The sequence below is a fragment of the Pyxicephalus adspersus genome, chromosome 8 (genome assembly GCF_032062135.1).
Source record: "Pyxicephalus adspersus chromosome 8, UCB_Pads_2.0, whole genome shotgun sequence".
Taxonomy (NCBI): Eukaryota; Metazoa; Chordata; class Amphibia; order Anura; family Pyxicephalidae; genus Pyxicephalus; species Pyxicephalus adspersus.
Window position 1 is genome coordinate 33,207,373 of NC_092865.1, and position 20,334 is coordinate 33,227,706.

The following is a 20,334-nucleotide window of genomic DNA, read 5'->3' on the forward strand; positions in this document are numbered from 1 at the left end:
CGCTCTCATCTAGACCTTTTGAGACAGCAACCCTAGGGTTTAAGACCAATTTTCCACCTGTCTGGCAGTTGATTGGAGAATCCAATTTCCCCCGAAACAAAGACTAGCCATGGATTGGGATTTTCTCAAAATGTCAATGTATGTCTCTTCAACAAAATCAAACAGCACCCTTAGATCTTCAGATGCTTGCACCAATTGATCATTTTCTGCCACAACCTTGATTGCTGTGTCTGAATTGTCAGTTCAAGACTGCAAAGAATTGGCTCTGGTATGTCAAACCCATGTATCTACTTTTTAAATTAAAGTAGTGACCATGGCTACAGTACTAAAAGTACCAAAAGTACCACAGAGAGATTGTAAGTGCTGCCCCCCCACCCACCCCCGGCAGGTGTCCAGGGTTTACCTGGGGCACAGAGTCCAAGTCTCTCAGTAATCGCCAGAGCACCCTGCAAGGGATGATGGGCCAGTGACCCCAATGGCAATTGGACTACTTTGCTGCGGGGAGAACACCAGGTCGCTGCCCCCAGGCTCTACCCACCAGGGGCGAGCGGGACAGAGGGCTCTGATGTAGGGACAGAGCAGATCAGGTATTACGTTGGATGACAGCAGGAGGTACAGCCCAGGCGGAATGATGGACAGGGCAGGCGGCAGACAGGAGCAATCCAGGTACAAGCACAGGTTAGGGAAGGCTGCAGACCAGCATAATCCATGTATAGGCACAGGTCAGGGCAGGGCAGGCAGCAGATAAACATGGTCCAGGTACAAGCACAGGTCAGGAATCCAAAAGGGGAAGAAATGGCAGTGTATGACTGAGCAACTCACAAGTAACAAGGCTGAGGATCCGGTAACCAGAGCCTGGAATCAGGGAGGTATAAAAACAGCTAGGAGCCAATAGCAAGACAAGGTTATAACCAGGAACTACTCTGCTCATTGGCTGCTGCATTTTTCCTGAAATTCCCTTCAGCTGTGAACAGCCTCACAGAAAGTGCAAGGGATGCTAAAAAAGCACATGTTTGCACAGCTAAAAGGAAGCTGGGGATGCTGCAGACTGCTGGACAGATGATCTGTGGGCAGAGTAGTAACAGAGATGAGTAATGTGCAAGTAAAAGTATACAACTTTAGAAAATGTGTTCAAACATTAGGTAAAGCAACATGTCTAGACAACAAAAGCTGTTTCACCTGACAAAGCAAAACGTGTGAAACGCTTAGAGGAACACATTACATGTGAAGTTGTTTCTGAAATTATGGACAAATTGTTTTTATAATTTATAATAAATAAATTAAGAATGTAGGAAAGGCGGGGAGGAAGGCAGTGTTACAGAATACTCACTGCCTTCCTCCCCATAATTCTTGCATTCTAAGTTTTCTCCTCTGACAGCTGAAGGGGGGAGGGCGGAAGACTGTGTTACAGAGGCCTCACTGCCTTCCTCCCTTTGCCCTTTCAGCTGTCAGCAGAGAAAGGAAGTCACAAGTCAAGTTGCAAGTCGCTTGGGAAGACCCCCAAGTCGAGCTGCAAGTCGTTCCTTAGGCAGGTGACTTAAGTCCCAACCTCTGGCATAAAGCAATTGACTTTGAAGAAATCCATTCCAGGTTTGTTGGATTACCCAGCTTCATTGATTAAAGTGTATTCTCTGCAGCCTTGGAGAACTTTAATAAATCAAGCCCATACTTCTGGAGCTGAATTCAACCTCAAAACTAATGTGAACTTAGAACTCCACAAAGGACTTTTTATTTGTTTAGCTAGCTATGTATTAGACACATTGACCACCTTTCAGATTAAATAGAAGCAATTCAACTTGGTTTAAGACATGCATACACGACGGTAAAAAATTAAAAAATGATTGAAGTCATCTATTGACAGTCCTGTACACATGTCCCCAGAGATAAATAGAGTTTATATGTTTATTGAATCTGAGAAAGTTTATTAACCACCTGGCCGTTAAGCCCGAGCATGTTCGGGGTAAAAACTCTTGCAATTTTCGTTAACCCCGAGTTTTTCTCACCAGGTGGTTAAATGTAAACAAATGTTATATTGCAATCCGATTGTCATACATTGCAGAAATAAAAGATTTGCTATTGCTGCTGGCATCTGTAGTGAGATGTATAGCACAATGCAGAAATCCTGCATTGTGCTGTGCATCTCTCCGGAGATGCCAGCAGCTTCCAGCGTCTCTGTCTCTGTCTGTGTGAGGCACGCAGGGAAATCCCCCCCTGAGTCATCTTCCGGGTGATGTGATTGGTGATGTATGGGGGTGTGTCAGGGAAGGAAATTTAAAAGCAGATTACAATGTAATCTGCTTTTAAATGGTTTTTACAGTACAAAAACACCACAAAAAAAAAAAATTTCATGAAAAACAGTGTAACGCTTTTGGTACAGAAACCTAGACATCAGTGTAACGCCCAGGTGGTTAATAACACTGGGGAACAATTTTGGAACACATTTTTTGTTGACTTCAATTTTTAAGCTTTTTACACTAAATTAGGTATGCTGATTCTGAAAGTGGAGTCAGTTTTCTTCTATCATGTCAGGTTTTTTCTCTACCGCTTATAATAATGCGATTACTTTAGTGTGTATTTGTATAGACTATTCATTTACACACAAGACAGTGTGGTCAGAGGTTGTGTGCTGCTCAGTAGTGAATAAGCAAAATGTATTTTTCTACTTACACACGTATTTCCTTTCTTTCAGATCATGTCTGGCTCTGCTTTTTCTCGTTGTTAGTGCCTAAACAACCCTGATTCATTTTGTTATATCTTTGGCAGTTTCACCATTCCCAGTCAAAGAGAAACATCAGCACATTTGTGATAAGATGCCATTTGGTATACCTATGGTTTGGCGAGAGCCAGGAGATCATTTCAGTGACTGTTACTTTTATATAGTGAAAATTTCAGGATATAACAAGAAAAATAAATGTACCATATCCTAGTCTACCATCGGCTATACAGCCAGTGGCTCATTCAGATGAAATCCCAGTGCCGGCTTTCATTACACTACCCTTACCTGAAGAACATGATTATAGTGATGAACTAGGTGACAACAATGATAAAGAATTTGACATTGAAGAGGGCTCTGTTCCTAGGGGATTTGATCAGCATGAGTTGAGTGATTTGACACGTGATTTGTGACTATCTAAGAAGGCTTCAGAACTCCTAGCATCAAGACTGCATGAGAAAAACCTACTTGAAAAAGGAACAAAGGTATGTTACATTCGAACCAAAGAAATTGCATTTCTGCAGTACTGTAGTACTCACACTGGCTTTGTGTTTTGCCATTACATAGCTGGTTTAATAAAGGAATTGGGAATTCCAATCTATAACTCAACTCAATGGCGACTATTCATCGATAGTTTAAAGCGGAGCCTAAAGTGTGTCCTCCTTCACAATGGAAATATATTTGGGTCAGTCCCAATTGGCCATTCAGTTTTTTCTTTGTGAAGAATATGCAGACATAAAGAGTCATTGAGTTGGGAATTGGGTCATCTGAGTTCATGAGAGGCATTGGGTGGAAAGGAATTGGCCTCCAAGATCTGCCCTAAAACCAGGTGATCCAAACATTCTACATGAGCCACTTGTTGATAGAAAGAATATTACATTCCCTCCTCTGCACATGAAACTGGGTTTGATGAGGCAGATCAGTAAAGCTTTGCCAACTGAAGGAGACTGTTTCATTTATGGCATTTCCTAGTCTGTCATTTGAAAAAAAAAGGCTGGTGTGTTTCTTGGACTTTCTTGGAAACACACAAGCAAATAATTACACAGAAAATGACCAGAAAATCTTGGAGAACTACAAATTGTTTGGTTGCAAAATGAGTATCAAGGTACATTTTCTGCATAGCCATCTTTCTAACTTCCCGGAAAACCTTGGTGCAGTCAGTGATCAGCAAGGTGAAAGCTTCCACCAAGATTTGAAGGGCATGGAAGGACTGTATCAGGGTAGATGGGATCTACCTATGATGGCTGACTATTGTTGGAGCCTCCGGCGGGATTGTCCTAACACTGAACACTCCAAGAAAAGCTAAAAGCTTAAATTTTTACCTTAACCGCTTACCCAATGAATTTTCAAATGTTTTACTGTAAAAAAAATGTCATAAAGTAACAATGAATCCTTTGTATGAACAAAAGAAATTTAAATAAACAGTACATTGAAGTTATTTTTTCATGGTATGTAAAATGTTTTTTGAGAAAAATGGAGGGTACCCAGTATCGTAAAAACTGGATGTGATAGCAAAAAAATGTGGTAATTTCTGGATTCACCACCCAAAAATTAGTAAAAAAAAGTATAAGATCTAACTCAACAAATAATGTGTTCTTCAGTGTAATGGTTATTTTTATAAAGGGGCTTTGTGCTATTTGTTTATGTTAATTTTACTGAAAGTGATTTTTTAATTTATGCAAACCACAGTAGCAGCAATTACAGAGGTCATTAGGGATTACTGTAAAGCTCATTTACCACTTCTTACTAATATGTAATTTCCATTGTAGACTTGTTCATTGATTGACCACAAATTCACCTTAATCGATAGCCTACATGTGGTTTCCTTACAGCACAAAAGGAAACTTGGTAAGTTTCCAAAAAAGAAGACAATGGCATGGGTAGCAGAAGTGCCCAGGTAGAAAAGGCGATGTCCAGAACTTTCTCATAAAACTGTATTTTTTTTTTGTCCATGAAAATTAAAATTAGCCATGAACACATTTTGTTGAACTTTAGGGGTAGGATTGGTGTACACTAGGTTTTAAAATGAAATAAAAATAAAAGTATTTATAGTAAGAGGGCCTTTTTTTAGTATATAATCATAAGCATGCATGCAGATACATACCTACATAAACCTATGTGCTTTTGCATGTACATGTGTGAATATCTCAGTTCATATATTATACATTTGCATTGGGATGGAGGCAAAAGGGTCCCCTCTATGCATTTTTATATTCACATCTGAGCAGGTAAATATATTTACCAGTAATTTTGCTGTGAGCTGAGATTTTAAAAGAAGCTTGTGTAGTTTAAAAAAAAAACAAAAAGAAACAAAAAGAAAACAAGCATTCGGAGATTATAACATTATTAACCTATATTATTTCAAGCAGGGAAGTGTTCGCATGTGCGTTTAGAACAAAGTTGAGGTGTTTACTTTTAAGGCTGTAAGGTAAAGTATTACTGGACTCTGTAAACTGTCTGATGGACCGATTGGATACAAACACCAATGTAGCCCACAGCATGTGCTCAACTTTGGTGTTACTTCCTGTTTCCTGTGTTTCAGTTCTGCTGAGCATATGTGATTTTTCCTATAGGCGCTGTGGGTTATTGATTTGTCTGGCGCCCTCTTATGTCAGAACAGATATTGCAAGACAGTGTTATTTAAGTTTATTCTTCTGCTCTGTTAATTTCAGTTGGACCATCTGGATGGAGGGTTTCTAGTGTGAAGGTCCAGAATGATTCCCGTACTTTCAGTTTGGTATATCTGTTTAACATGTTCTAAGCTTTTGATCGGTGATATGGTTATTACAGTCAGTAAATCAGCAGAGACTACATGTTTAATGTAATCATTAAAGATATGCTGCCTGTGTTGACCTACTTTGATTCTGAGTTTTTTGAGGTCCTCCTTATGAACCGTAGACTACAGGAGCATTCCAGCATATAAATGACATGATATTTGTTACAAGTAATAAGGATTTTATTAGATATATGATTTGTGTCGTGAAGTTTATAAACTGATGCCTATGATATTACATACTTAACTGTGATTTAATTTGAAGCTGCCTACTATTTTATTTTTGGCAAAGATCTTTTTTAAGCTGAAAATGCATCTGGGAGTACTTGATATTTGTTCTTTTGATATGGGTTTTGTATTAGGGTGTGTCAGTAGGTTTTCAAAGTCTGCTTGATCTTGACTAGATTGAGAATTAAATCTTATGATAAAATTGCAGTTTTTTTCCTGAAAGCTCTGCTTTTTTTCAATTTTTAAGGATCAGAAAATAAAAGTTGGTCTCTATCGACAATCTGTGCCTTTATTTTTGCATTTAGGATTACAGCAGAAAGTCAATGAGGGGGCGCCTTCAGTTCCATTTGTGATTTGAAGAAAGATGTGCAATGATGTGCCATAATGATAGAAATCATGCAAAAATGTCACACCAAAAACAATTATTTTCCAAATACATATTATAAAAACAGGGAAAAAATGTGCAAACACGCTATATATTTGCTATTTATATCATAAATTCAATTTTATTTATACTTTTTTTACAAAAAGAAAAAAGAATATGCTGTATACGGATAAGACAAGTACATTTGCTTTACCAATAAAATGATAGCACTGCAGTAATGTAGGTGTGTGTCACTTATTGGAGATTTTCCTTTAACTGTGATTTCTGAGGTTTCAGATAGCCAAAAAAAAAATGGCAAGGGGTTTTACCATTGTCTACTCTACTATCTAAAACAAACCTCATATGCTATGTGTTCCTCTATCCACCAAGGTCCTATAAACTGTAAACCAAAGTGATATTTTGGAAATGATATGCACCCCAGAAAAAGAAACAGAAATAAAAATATACTTTAAATTCCTATCCTCCAAATAAGGCAGATATATTGCATAATGGTACTGATAACATAGGATCTTACAGTTGGCCTTACGCTAATATATCTTCTGGAAAAGCAGTTTTTTCCCCACGTTTATAGGTACCAGTCTAAAATGACATTGAAAACCAAAACAATTGGTGTAGCAAAATGCACATAAAAGGTAATGCTTTTAGGAAGAAGCTTATTTCAGTGAACAAGAATTAAAAGACACTTCAGTTACCATTCAAACTGGAAGGCTTAGAATTTTTAAAATAGGGTTCATACATTCAATAGATAATATAACAAATATGTCTTTGTGATGAGCCTATAGCCTGTAACATTGTTTGAACCATAGCATTGCCTGACCTAATTACATTAACACATATATGGCAGCAAAAATCACCAAGATGCCCAAAAGCTTGAACAGCACATTAAATGAACTGTGTGTCATTTCCTTATCCACATTGCGGGTCTTTGTTGGCTTTATTATGCGGTTCTTCTGGCTTAGAATGGCTTTTCTGGCATCCTTCCACTGCCTTGGTCCACACAGCCGATACTGGTAAGGCGTACATGGGCCAAACATTACTTCCCAGGCCAGCCTGGGATCTGATAGGAAAATCTGCTTAATGTTGGGTTTGCAGCCTATCTCATCTGCAATTTCATCCATGTATGGCACATAATCCACTTGTATGGTGTGGCGCTCACTTTTAACATACCTGCAACAAAAGGTATTTAACAAAATTGTTAAAAAAAATATACCAAGAAAAATAACCTTAAGTGCTTCATTAAGGATACCACTCTCCCTGTATTCCAACTGTGTTCTTGTGTTGCCAAGCTATTATCTGGGCTTTTAAAGAATACTAAGTGATCATTTGAGTGCACTTTACTCAGGTATGATTCATTGTTAGCAGCATTAGGAAACCCACCCTAAGAAGTTCATGTAGACATGTAAAGTGGCTGCAATTCCAATAAAAAAAATCTGGTTGGAGTAATAAGGACCCTATGACTTTTTTTCCTTTCTTTCCTTCTTTCCCTTCTCTTACCTTCTCTTTCTATTTTTAAAAGATACTGTTTTTGAATAAAAAAAACTGTTGTGGGTTGCCTCCAATATAAGACACTTCTCCATGCATCAAACCTTAGGGGCAAGGACAAAAGGAGGTCAGTGAGGGTGTGCCCCACTCTTGTCTATACCAAGCCATTTACCTTCTGTTACCAGTAGAGGGGACCCATACTTGACAGACAGCCTCTCATCCACATAATCCGTCTTTCCAATGTTTGTGGGAATCTGCCCAAAATGGGAAGTGAGGGGGCCTTGGGAAGATATAGAAACAACACATGGCACATGATTCTCGTCTGATAATTGCCTCAGGGCTAGTATCTGATGGGAATCTGTTGTGTGTACAGCTCTCATCTGACATCATTCATTGTTCCATCCTGGTGGATACAGGAACAACTGTAATACAAGTGAATACCTGGTCTCTCCGTAGAGCAGAACAGTGCTGCATGTACAGCTCTCGTTTATGCATCTTTCAGTCTAACATGTATACGTACCCTAAGTATGGACATTTTGGCAAAACTTTAATTTCACTATTAGGAATTACTATTGTTCTCTTGTTTCTCCTTAAAGAGAACCTAACCTTTTATTCATGTCTTCTTTTCTTTTTTTGATCTCTTCTTTCATTTCACTCATGAGTGGAAGCTTGACTAGACCTAAAACAAGTGCAGATATTATAAAACATTATATTGAAACCCAAACTATAGGCAGCTAATTTTCATATATTTTTTATCACAATTTATTTCTTATTCCTTTTTTATATTCTTAGGTAACCTATGCTCATGGGGCATTTATTGATTCAGAAACTTTGCATATTAATATCAGGATGCTCTGCCTAACATAACATGCAGCCAAGTTTCAGCATTGGGGTTGATTTACCAAATGAATTTAGGCTGTTCACTTTATCACCTTGCAAGGGATAAATAACTTAGCCTTTTGAATGCGGTAATAGTTCACTTTGCAAAGAATGCCCAATCTACTGCAAGGAAATCTAAAGAAAACAAGACTTCTACTTGCATATGATTGGTTACTTAAGGTTATTAGAGCTTCCTCTTATTTACTAACTGCCATTGCTAAAGATTATTTACTTTACTATGTGCTATGTGAACAGCCTATATTCCTTTAGTAAATCAACCCCATTATGATTTGATTTATTAAAGCTCTTCAGAACTGGAGAAAATAGACTATCATGGGGGAACATAGGTAATCCACCAAAACTGGAATAGATCTGATCCACGGTTGAAAATATTTACCAGTATTTACCTGCCATTAGCAAAAGATTTTTTAGGAAATCCATTCCTGGTTTGATGGATCACAAGGTTCCCCCATGATAGCTTATCTTCTCTAGTCTTTTAATGCTTTAAATAATCAGGCCTAATGTGTTCTATTATTATGGATTAATGCTACAAAACAGTACAATTAACAATATATATTCATAATACATCCTAAAAACAAACTTTGAATAAATTAAATGGTTACCTAAACATCTGTAATTTTTGTGGGTCACCTACTTCCCATTGGAGAGATTTTGTTGAAGTGAGATAACATTTCTTGATAAAGAAAAACACTGAAAGATTTACCCCTATTTTCTACTGATGACAAGGTAAAATGTTGGTTTCTCTATTACTTGTTTACTGGAAGCAGGACAAATAGTGAGAGTGAAGCTCCCTAAAGGGGTGCAGTCAGAAATAAAAACTTCACATGGGTTCTACTTTTTCCTTAAATTAAAAACAACAAAAACTTTATCAAAAGGGTGTACGTTTACAATTAAAATGTTTTTCATTATTAGTCCACTCAGCTAAACTATTAGCACAATATAGAACACATGTATATTGTAAAAGTTGACCAACATATTATTGGTATTTCCTATAAAATATACTTAAATAGGTTTGAAGTAAATTCCACAGCCAAAACATATATTGGATCTATTTTACTTGTATTGCTGTCTATATAATGCTGAGAAATACATGTCTTTCCAACATCTTTCTCTGGCAGGGCAGGTAACCTATTTCTCTGTTCAGTAAAAATTATGGCTTTCATCCTTGTCCTCAGCCTGTAATTGAACAATGAAGGAAAAAACAGCCCGCTGTTGAACCCACCTCTATGTTGCTCTGCTCTCTTCTTCTAGCATCATGCATATTCAATTACAGCACAAATGACATATGCTCTTTCTCCGTCTACTGATCTGAGCTTTATTGTAGAAGGACAACTCATACCAAATTCAAGAGTTTTAAGCTGTATAGATTTAATGATCATATGTATAGTAATGTAAATATAAAAAAGTGCATTTTTGTCTTTTATTTGACTATTGTTTTATTCATATTACAATTTTATAAAAAAAAATCTAATTAATATTATGGTTTTTACCTTGGAAGACTCTTGTTGCCCAGCGAGCTTGCATCTCAGAGACTGGCATTATGGCACCAATTGGTTGGATGTAGCCAATGAAAGCCATTGTTGGCTTTTCCAGATTTGAAGGAAACACCATTTTATACAAAGGCACGTCATTATGTTCAACTTTAATAACAGATTCATCAATGAAAGGGAATGAAAAGTTGTATCCTGTGGCAAAAATGACCACATCAATGTCTTCTTCTACTGTTCCATCTTCAAAAAAGACATCTGTCTCGGTGAAACGTTTCACATTAGTTTTTATCAGCACTTTGCCAGCGATAATGCGATTAGGTAAATCATCACTAATTGTTGGATGCTGACCTAGAAACCTGTATATTGATATATAAGCAGAGATTTATTTTTCAAAATTGCAACTTATGCATTAAACATATTTTGATACTGTTTTAGGAATACTTGACTTAAAATCAGAGGAATATTGGGTATCTTTGGCCTGGGGATAACACTACTAATTAAACCTTTCATGTGATGGGAAATCTCTGGGAGCTAAACAAGTTATACCAAGGAAAGTGTGCCATTGGGTCCTTTTATCAGCAGGCATTGCAAAATAGGTATTCCTAAAGGAGGAATAACAATTTAGGTCCCTCTATAATACCTATAATGTTTCATTGACTGCAAGTCCCAGTCTTATTAAAGACTGAAATATGAAGTGTCTCTACCTAAGGCCACAACCTCGACATTTTACCAGAAATAGCCAAAGGGCAATTGCCTCTGTTCCTCCCAGCCTAGCCTTTCTGAGATACATAATTCTATATTCTGTGTACAATGTACTAGTGCCTACCCCATTCACCAGAATAAGTCTACACTGTCTTTAATTGTAAACACTGAAAAATGCCCATACAGTTCTTAATTCCGAGAAATCTTCCATAAATGCCTGTGTTTTTCACCACTTATAGGATGTTTTGGCGCTTTCCAAATGCTATAGAAACCATTTTCTTTAGAGCCCATGAACAAAAAACTCTGGTGAGGACTGTTCTATTGGAATGAATAGGAATATCAAATATGGGCATTTAAATAAGGGAACAGTCCGTGAAGCTTATATATCAGCATTTCTTACTTTACACTTGGATTGCATTTCTGTGTCAGAACATACTGAAGCTACTGGCTCATTATGACATTCATCCAATTAGTAATTCTTCAACAAAGTCAACAACATGAACCAATATATTTCACCCTTTGTATGTTTACACTTAAATAAATATACTCAAGACAATGTTTAAACATTTCACAAGATTTTTGTATTCAGAAAATTGGTAATAGCTTTAAAGTACTATAAGTAAAGCAATGTAGAATGTCATATTTTACAGTTTATTCATATGTCGTGCATTAGCTTTAGTGTATAAGCAAAAAGGAAATGTCATGCAAAGATGAAAACAGAATAGAAACAGCAAGAGTCACTCAGGCAAGGATGACAAAACAAATTTTTTAAAGTTCTAAAATTTTGTAGCTTAAATCCTTATTCAAGGATAACCTCCTTGGATATGTGCTTTTAAAAAAAGTTAAAAAACTGTTAGCCAGTTTATAAATTGCTTAACACAGAACATTTGCAGTAGTACAAGATCATTCATCACTCTTCAGATAAACTTTTATTAATTTCTCTAGTTAAACTAATTAAAAATGTGTTCTGAAGAAAGAAAAATAACTTCATTACCTGTGTTTAGGTTTAAGACCAAAATTTTCATGGTCAACTCTTGAGTTGACTTTATTCTCCATGTAGTTGTTAATCAGCCACGGAAAAGCATTTTGTAAAAGGGCAAAGAATCGGGTGAACAAAACAATGTCCAAGGGAAAACCATGATCACAAACACGATTGAGTAACCAGGCACCTCTCCTTGTGCTGAGAAATACCTAAAAAAAAAAAAAGGGAGATGTTTGAATCCTTAAACTATATGTGTGCACTTTTAGTCACAGAGTAGATTAGGGTGAAATATACCAGGAAATTACATTGTAAAGTCAACTGTGAAAATATCATCACTACTTTTAGCAGAACACATACTATGTATCCAGACACAAAAAAAGTTACAAATCCTTGTAATATATGTTTAGAAGACTTAGAAGTAAGCAAAATCTGGGTTTATAGAATGCTAGGGAGCTTGACTAACCTTATCAAAAGAATCATAAACATCCTCCTTAGACGTAGAACTCAAAATGTGAACGTTTGCTATGTTATAAGTAACATCTAGAAATGTAATGTATGCCTAAGTAGTACCCTGAAATATTATCATACGTCAGGAAAAAATAGCATCGCACTTCCAGGTATGTAAACATGCCTTTGCACTTTTGTAGATCCACATTGAGATCCAAGGTGCTACTGATTTCTACTCTCAGGAGTGAAATTTACTGATATTAGTACTATTACTGATATTACTACTATTACGGGGAGATTCACTGAAGGCTCCAACTTGAAAAAGTAAAGCTCTGCCTCTACCATGATGGCTGCCTTAATACAGAGGCAGAGCACACAAGGTTTTAGTAATGCGGGAAAGATTAGCTAAAGGGGACATAGGCAATATATGTCTGTTTGCCTTTTGTAGGGCACAGTTTCTGTAGTTTATTTCCTATTTAAGAATTTAGGAAGATTACATAATCAGATTTTACTGTATGTTGCTAGTTTCAGTCTTACTGGTCAGTAAGACGGATGAGTATTTATAACTGTAGCATATAACTGTCTAGTTTATATGTTGTAAAATATTTTGTACATTTTAAAAACCTCAAAAAACATCAGTGGATTGTGAACTGAAAAGCAGCAATGTTTCAACCAAATTCATATGGAATAGGTTCACTGTGCAGTTTCCTGCAAAATGTGTACACTATTAGCACTCACACAACACTTACAGTCTTACCAAGATCCAAGTTAAGATTTAATATCGACAAAGTCATTGTTAAAATTGAATGCGACACCTATGAACATCCTGTATACCTTTTCAATTTTTCAGGTAAAACATTTAACACTCCTACCATCTTAGTGGTTAAAATACTTTATTACTTCTATATACAAATAAGGCTTTCATTTGTAGTTGACCTGAGGTTGAACACTATTGGTGAACAGATATTGCAGGAAACCATTATCAGCCATTTTGGACTTTATATGACTATGATGAATGTTAGTTCTCAAAAAATGTGTAAGTTTACAAATATTTCACCTCATTCTGAGAAGAATCAGAATACATACCTGCTTAGCGACAGCACTGAGTTCTACCACCAGATCAACTGCAGTGTTTCCAATACCAATCACTATCACCCTCTTGTTTTTGAAAGGTTCAGCAGATTTGTAGTCACGACTATGAAAGTATTGACCTTTGAAGTTTTCAATGCCTTTAAACAATAGCACAAAAATATTGCTTCACAAGCTCATAATATTCACCATTGTTTTAACAAGGCAATGCTGTTCATTGGATCATTAGGAGATCCAGGTGATTCAAGTTTATGCTGTACTTTATTTTTAGTGGAGAAGGTGTACTGTATTTCCAGGATGTAATTCTTTCTTAGAATAGGTAAGGTGTACTATGTATCCCTCAGCTCTCTCTCCTGGGTTTAGGGGCAGCTATATGGGAGGATGGAGTCTGGTGTGGACAGGAATAGGGGTCACATGTTCAGTTCAATAGTTGTATTACCAAATTTATGCATGCAAATCTCGTAAAAATTTGATAGTAATAAATCTACCAAATTTGAGTAAAAATGTTATATTCATTCTTAATATTCAGCCATGAGCAGGAGAATAATAGAAAACAGGTTTTAACTTCACATGATTAGGAGACCGAAGGGAATCTACTATAGCTTTACTGAATTCACAAATTAAAATCCAGGAGAAAAGTAAATACACATAAACCATGGGAAAAGCTCTCATGTTTTGGAAAACCTTTTCTATCTATGGGTATACATTTCCTTTTCATTAAGTGTCATACCTGGAAAAGATTGAAGAGGTATTTTTGGATGTGTGTGATGACCTATGCACACCAATATGGCATCAAATACATGCTTCTCCTGATTTCCTTCTGACTCTGTGACAACATCCCACTGGCCAGTGGTGAGAAAATCCGGACGTTTTCGAATGTTGCAAACAGCTGTCTTCATGTAAGGCAGAACAAGATAGATTGATTACACCAATTGAGGCCACAGAGATTACTAAACAACCGGCTGCCCATTAATAAACCAGTAATCACTAATAATTTTACATTGAAGTAATTATGAATGAAGAGAAGTTAGCAATGTTAACTGATAACAATTTTTCTAGTTCTCTCTGTAGACAACAAAGTAACACTTTGTTTAGTATGAAAATCCAAAAAGGGGGAAGTTGTAGTCTTAAGTAACTTCCTAAACTAGGATTACAATGCTGCTCCTCCATAGTTATGGTACAGTGAGTAATGTCTCTTAATAAATTAAAATATTACATTAAAAAAACAACCTCTATTCCAGGAATCCCCTTAAGAAATCCTCTTGAGAAATTCAGTTTTTATGTTTTTAATTTTTGGACCTAAAGAACACATATTGTATGTATGATAGACATCACTATAGCAAAGCTAATCTGAGCCAGGGTTTTGTGAAACCCCAGGGTTCCTCTAGATGTCCCTAGGGGTCCCTTGAGCTATGCATGACTAATCTCTCATTAAGACGTGTCTGCATAGTTTTGGGGCCAAAGTCCTCTTGGCACAGCCAGAGATTTTACAGGCAAGATACTTTAAATTGTCTGTAAGGGTGAGAAAGGCATTCTTCCCACTGACTTTTAATGTAAGAGTCATTTTTACTACTGATGTAAGGGTCATTTTTATCATTGACCACCAATGAATTGGTTTCATTAAAAACCCTAAAAAATTAAAATTATTTTAAGCGCTCGACTAGAGAACAAAGTTTTAAAAAAGACTGCTGTAGAAGCTGGAATGTGTAATACTAAAAGACATATGCAGACTTTCTATTAGAAAATACAATAAGCCCCCCATTGCAAAGTTTCAATATTCTATTAATAGAACTAAAAGATAATTTTCAAGTAAAAACATTTAGTTCATGTGGTCATAACACTGAGTACAAGAATGTAACTGCCATTACAACATATAATTCATATTAACTTTTTATTAAATTACCTTGAATTGGATGTATTTTAGCAGCTGAAAATGTTCAGCATATAGCCGGAAATACTGCAACACCTTAGAATTGTGCATGTAATTGGGAAAGTCATCTGGTATTGGGTAATCGCTGTAACACATCATCTCCTTAGATGTATTGATTATTACAGAATTGTAAATACTGGCCCTGTCATCTTCAGGAACTTCCTGCAATTAACATCAGACAGCATGAACTTAATTTAGGTTTTTAGACTAGAACCAACCAAGATGAATTTTAGACTAGAATCATGTTAGGTTAATGAAGTCAGTTTAATGAAAAATGGTTTCAAATTATGCTTTCTGTGAAGTTATATAAGTCACAGGTGCTGGTTTAAAATGTGTTAACTAGATTTAGTGTTAACTGGATTAAAAATAAGCTGCAAGCATCCATCCATTGAAAGAATATTATGTTGATTTAACAGTGCATGGAGTATTCAAGGAATTTGGCAAACATCATTTTGAGCTCCTTTTCTAGGTTTGACCTTAGTAAAAGGTTCAGTGGGTATGTGTGATTTTTTTTATTCTCCTAATTTTTATAGCAAATACAGTGAGTTAAACCAAAATTTTCATCTTTCATGGCTAGATACAGAACCTTCATATATAACCCATTCCATGGTTGTTTGGGTTAAGGGGAGCTCATGGTGCAGAGATAAAGTTTTGATTGGATTTATAACTAACTTTTCAAAAGCTATCAACTCCAGCAAATACCTAAATTCAGAGTTAAAATTACATGTACAGTAGCTGTTTTGCCTGTTGAAGTTTTTTTTTTATTTCTGTATATGCAATCGTGAAACTTACACAACCCTGCTAGACAATACTATAGGGACCAGGAGTAAGTTTTTTGTTAATGTTGCCAATCTACATAAACAGGGACCCATACCCCACTCACCCCTATGCACTGCATTTTCACAAGTTCCTCATGGCAATATCTGACACCCTTGTTTGTTTGCAGTATGTTGCCTTTTACCCTGCAAATTGCCAGAACATATTAAATAGTTTTGTTTTGCTTCCAATACTATTATGAGGTTCTTGGTAAGATTTGGGTTTTACAAATTTCCTAAATAATTTGTCAAACTCTGGTGTGAATCAAAGCTGATTCCTAGTGTCCAAGAGGGAGGTGTAAAACTACATCCTAGGTAATTTACCCAAAAAATGCTGCTTAACCACCTGGGCGTTTCACTGATGTCTGGATTTCTGTACCAAAAGCGGTACACTGTTTTTTTATGAATTTTTTTTTTAATTTAAATTGTAGACCTGTAACTTACAGAAATTTGTCCGAACAAGGGTCTAGTAGATATCCTGAATATAATAAAGTTTGAAACACACAATCATGTAAAAAAAAAAAATTAACTTTAATAATAAAATGAAATAAAAAACACAAAAATCAGCTTAAACAAGATGCATAAATAAATAAATACTGAAAATGCAATAATTCGGTATACTGTATAGTAATATATTTTTCTAAAACACCTCCCTAGTGTGGTAAATTTTAGTCCAACGTCAAATACCTATAGACAAAACCACATAAATATATTTTGTATTTTTTTGTATTGGATTGGATACAGGACTTTGTATTGAATCCAATACAAAATATTTAAATTTCCCGCTACATCATCAGAAATCGCCGAGGGACGCGTACATGAACGCCGAGTATTCTAATTCTTTCCGTACTTCCATGCAAAAGGAAAAAAAAAAAAACATTTTTTGCATGGAAATTTGTTTTAGATTGTAGGCTATAATTCTTAGGCATGACTCACCGTAATATGTCCAAAATTTTATAAATGTAAAAATAAACTTTAAAAAAAACTTTATAAAACATTATAAAAAAAAAAATCTTAAAAAAAAAAAAAATTGTGCATATTGCAATGTAAATGTACAGTAGCTTATATAATAAATATATAATACAATTATATATATATTATATAAAGATTTCTTTGTTTTGGACTCAACACAGCTTTTTTGTTTTGAGTTCAATACAAAGTGATTTGAATTTTCCGCCCGCACCGGCGTCAACGGGAAACACCATAGATCGTCACTGCACACGCCGGATGAAGACAGAAGAGGACAGACGTCTCCGGAGGAGCTGCGGGGACAAGGTAAGTATTTTTTTCAGTTGTAATCCGATTGTCATACAATGTTGTATGACAATCGGATTGGACTGTAACGCGTGTTTATATGTTTAGCTACCCCGCACCTGGTTCGGGGTAAATGATAGTAGCAAGTTTTCTTACCCCGAACCAAGAGCGGGCTAACCGTCCAGGTGGTTAATGTAAATAAAGATCAGTAGTAGATCGGATAATATTTCCAGTATCAGTCTTCTATATCATAGATCAACACTGTTTACAATAATAAAATCTTTATAAATATATATATGCCATAAACTTAGAATGTGTGAGTGACAATACCTTAAATCTCCAGAGTCCACCAACATCGTTACTCTTTTCAAAGCAAATAGGCTCCAAACCTTCATCAAGACAGCATTTGATAGCAGCCAAACCACTGCAACCTGCACCAATTACTGCAACTTTTTTGACCATAGTGGAACTTTTGGTTTAACAGATGAATTGAAATTCTGTAAAACAATGTTATGGGTATTAGGGTACAAAATAAATGTGATTTTTTTTTTTATCAGATTTAATCTATACAAAAGTCAAAACACTGTAGGTTATTATTTTTTTAATAAAGGACAAATAAATGCAAAAAAGGACAAATAAACCAGAAAATATTGAGTATAGACTAGAGTGGGGTATTTATCTTATACAAAAAACAATCGTGTTCCTGTTGGAAGTAAACTTAAACATTTTAGACCCAAATCAAAAACACAGAGAGAAAAACATGAGAATATAAAAATCTATTGTTACAAAAGCAAACCAAAGTAAGTTTCACCTTTACTTTAAGGAAAAATGAATTTGAATTGGTCACTAGGTGCAACAACTTCTCTTGTGTTCTCATTTCGGTAATAGACTTATGATAAATCACTCATTTTCTTTTAAACAATGGTCTTGTAACAACAGCATTTTCTAGGCATACCATTAGCATTTTTTAACGGCACAGTGAGCAACCTTAAGCCAATGAAATCATGTGCACTTTATTATTTCTTATTCACTGGTTAATAATTGACTTCCATCATTACCTTAAAAGAAATTGACACAGATATATAATGATTTGCAGGCAAAAGGATGCATGAGTCTGAATGCATTGGACCCAAAATTATTATGTAAGAAACATTGTATAATGTACATAAGAAAATGGTAGAGTTGATGTTTGCAAGATTTAAATGTGTTAATTCCACTATTAAATATGGTTTATTCCAAATGTTGAACATGTTTTTTTAACGGTTTTTAAATTCCACAACACATCTTCTGACTTCTAAATTTTCAGTGATGATTTAGAACTCTTCAATGTTTCCCAACCTTTCTTGAGCCATGGCACATATTTTACATTATAAAAATCCCACAGCATACCACCAAACAAAAATTTTACATATACAGGTAATTATCTACCTGCTGTCATCTACTACCTGCTGTATAAATAGTTTATTTAAAGAGTAATTAATTGTTCTGCCTGTCACTATACGTCACTGGCATAGACAAATGAAGACAAACTATTTGCAGTAAGTACATAATAATTTTCAGACCAGCTGTGGCACAGTGATTAGGAATCACTGATTAAAGCTGCGTACACACTTGCAATTTTTGTCATTGGAAAGGATCTTTCACGATCCTTTCCAACGACAAGGGGCTGCAAGATGCATGAACGATGCTGTACATACAGCACCGTTCATGCTCTATGGAGAGGGGAGGGGGGAGAGCGACGGAGCGGCAAGGTACTTGCATTTCCTATTTTTCTCTATGAGATCGTGCTGCTAGGAGAGCTTGTATGTGAGAAAATCATGCAGCAACATGAGAACTGTGTCTGTGTTCCAGCAGCTGCCATTATCCCCAAGTATAAATCCCCATTTCTACTTCACTGATTGTCATAGAAATGTGACATTTTCAGGGTACGCAAGGGATCGTAAGAGGTGCTACTTAAATCTTTGCCATCTACACATAACAAGTTGCCAGATACAGGGTCACAAGCATAACATCCAAACAACAATTAGGGATTGTTTCACATTAGGTGGGGCTATTTCAAGACCAGAGTCCCCAAATTAAGTGTGCAAGTTGGGGACTCCCTGGGGGCCACTCTCATGGCAATGAATACTAGGGTACTGCCAATTGTCTGTGCGCTGTGGTGCCCCTTAAAGTTCACAAAACTTCAAGGCTGCATTTAGGTTGGCGGTAAGGTTGCAACGCGGCTAACCCTTCCTTGAGCCATGGAACCCTGGCTCGGAGGAGACGCTCTGTACCACTCACTATACGTATCATACCGTGCTACCCTGTCACACATTTCTGGTCACCTAACTTCTGTGAACCCTAATTTCTCATAAACGGCGAGACTAGGGCCCTGAAGATGATCCAAGAAGTATCCATTGCGGAGATTCTTGATTTGTCATGTTTTTTATTTGGTGCATGTATGTTACGGTAACTAGAAACATTTCAATTTTTTTATTTTTAAATTAAAACTATTCCAGTTTTAGACATACATCTTTAATGTTTGCATTGCATTAAGTGAGTTTTATCCCAATGTCAACAGTGGCCCTGGATGAAAAAAGGTTGGGCACCACTGATCGCCATGATTGGGGATTATGAGGATGATTCACCAAGCAAAATCGAAAGCTCACTCGCGCATTCGTATTCGCGATCCAAAATCGGAAGCCTTCGATCAATTTATCAACTAGATTTCAGACGCTGGCGTATTCGCATGGAAGTTATTAACTGAAATGATCTTGCTGCTGGAGTCGCGCATCCCCGGCAGTTTGACACTGGTGAGCTTGCATTAAAAGTCACTGTTCCCCTAAAAAAACATTCTTTCTAATGGCACACATATTACCCTTAGCCCTAAAAAAAAATGTTTGTACTGTTCAAATGTTTAAAACATCTATATGCGCTAAGAAAAATAAAAAAAAGCATATTTTAAAATGACTTAGGGAAGAGTTGTACATGTACTGTTAGGCAAGAGTTAACTCCTCTACATAGGCGCATATCTAAACGCTTACGATCCCTGATCGGAAGAGCCACATGCTATGTTATTGTGTTTGTGGCCATATTGTTTGATTGCAAAATTCTGCCTTTATTACCACTTTTCAATGTTTGTCCTGCATAAATATTTTCTAATCA

General features: G+C 36.1%; 1 protein-coding gene across 1 annotated transcript in view; it reads right to left on the reverse strand.

The window, feature by feature from the left end:
* Nucleotides 1-6,193: 6,193 nt before the first annotated feature.
* Nucleotides 6,194-20,334, reverse strand: part of LOC140336687 (flavin-containing monooxygenase 5-like) — a 21,796-nt gene continuing 7,655 nt past the window's right edge. The window contains exons 2-9 of the mRNA XM_072419961.1: nt 17,521-17,687; nt 15,095-15,283; nt 13,922-14,084; nt 13,189-13,331; nt 11,668-11,864; nt 9,972-10,327; nt 8,188-8,260; nt 6,194-7,266 (exon numbers count right to left, since the gene is read on the reverse strand). Of these exons, the coding sequence (XP_072276062.1) occupies nt 6,921-7,266; nt 8,188-8,260; nt 9,972-10,327; nt 11,668-11,864; nt 13,189-13,331; nt 13,922-14,084; nt 15,095-15,283; nt 17,521-17,652 (1,599 nt within the window). The 5' untranslated portion in view covers nt 17,653-17,687 and the 3' untranslated portion in view covers nt 6,194-6,920. The remainder of the gene's footprint in view (nt 7,267-8,187; nt 8,261-9,971; nt 10,328-11,667; nt 11,865-13,188; nt 13,332-13,921; nt 14,085-15,094; nt 15,284-17,520; nt 17,688-20,334) is intronic.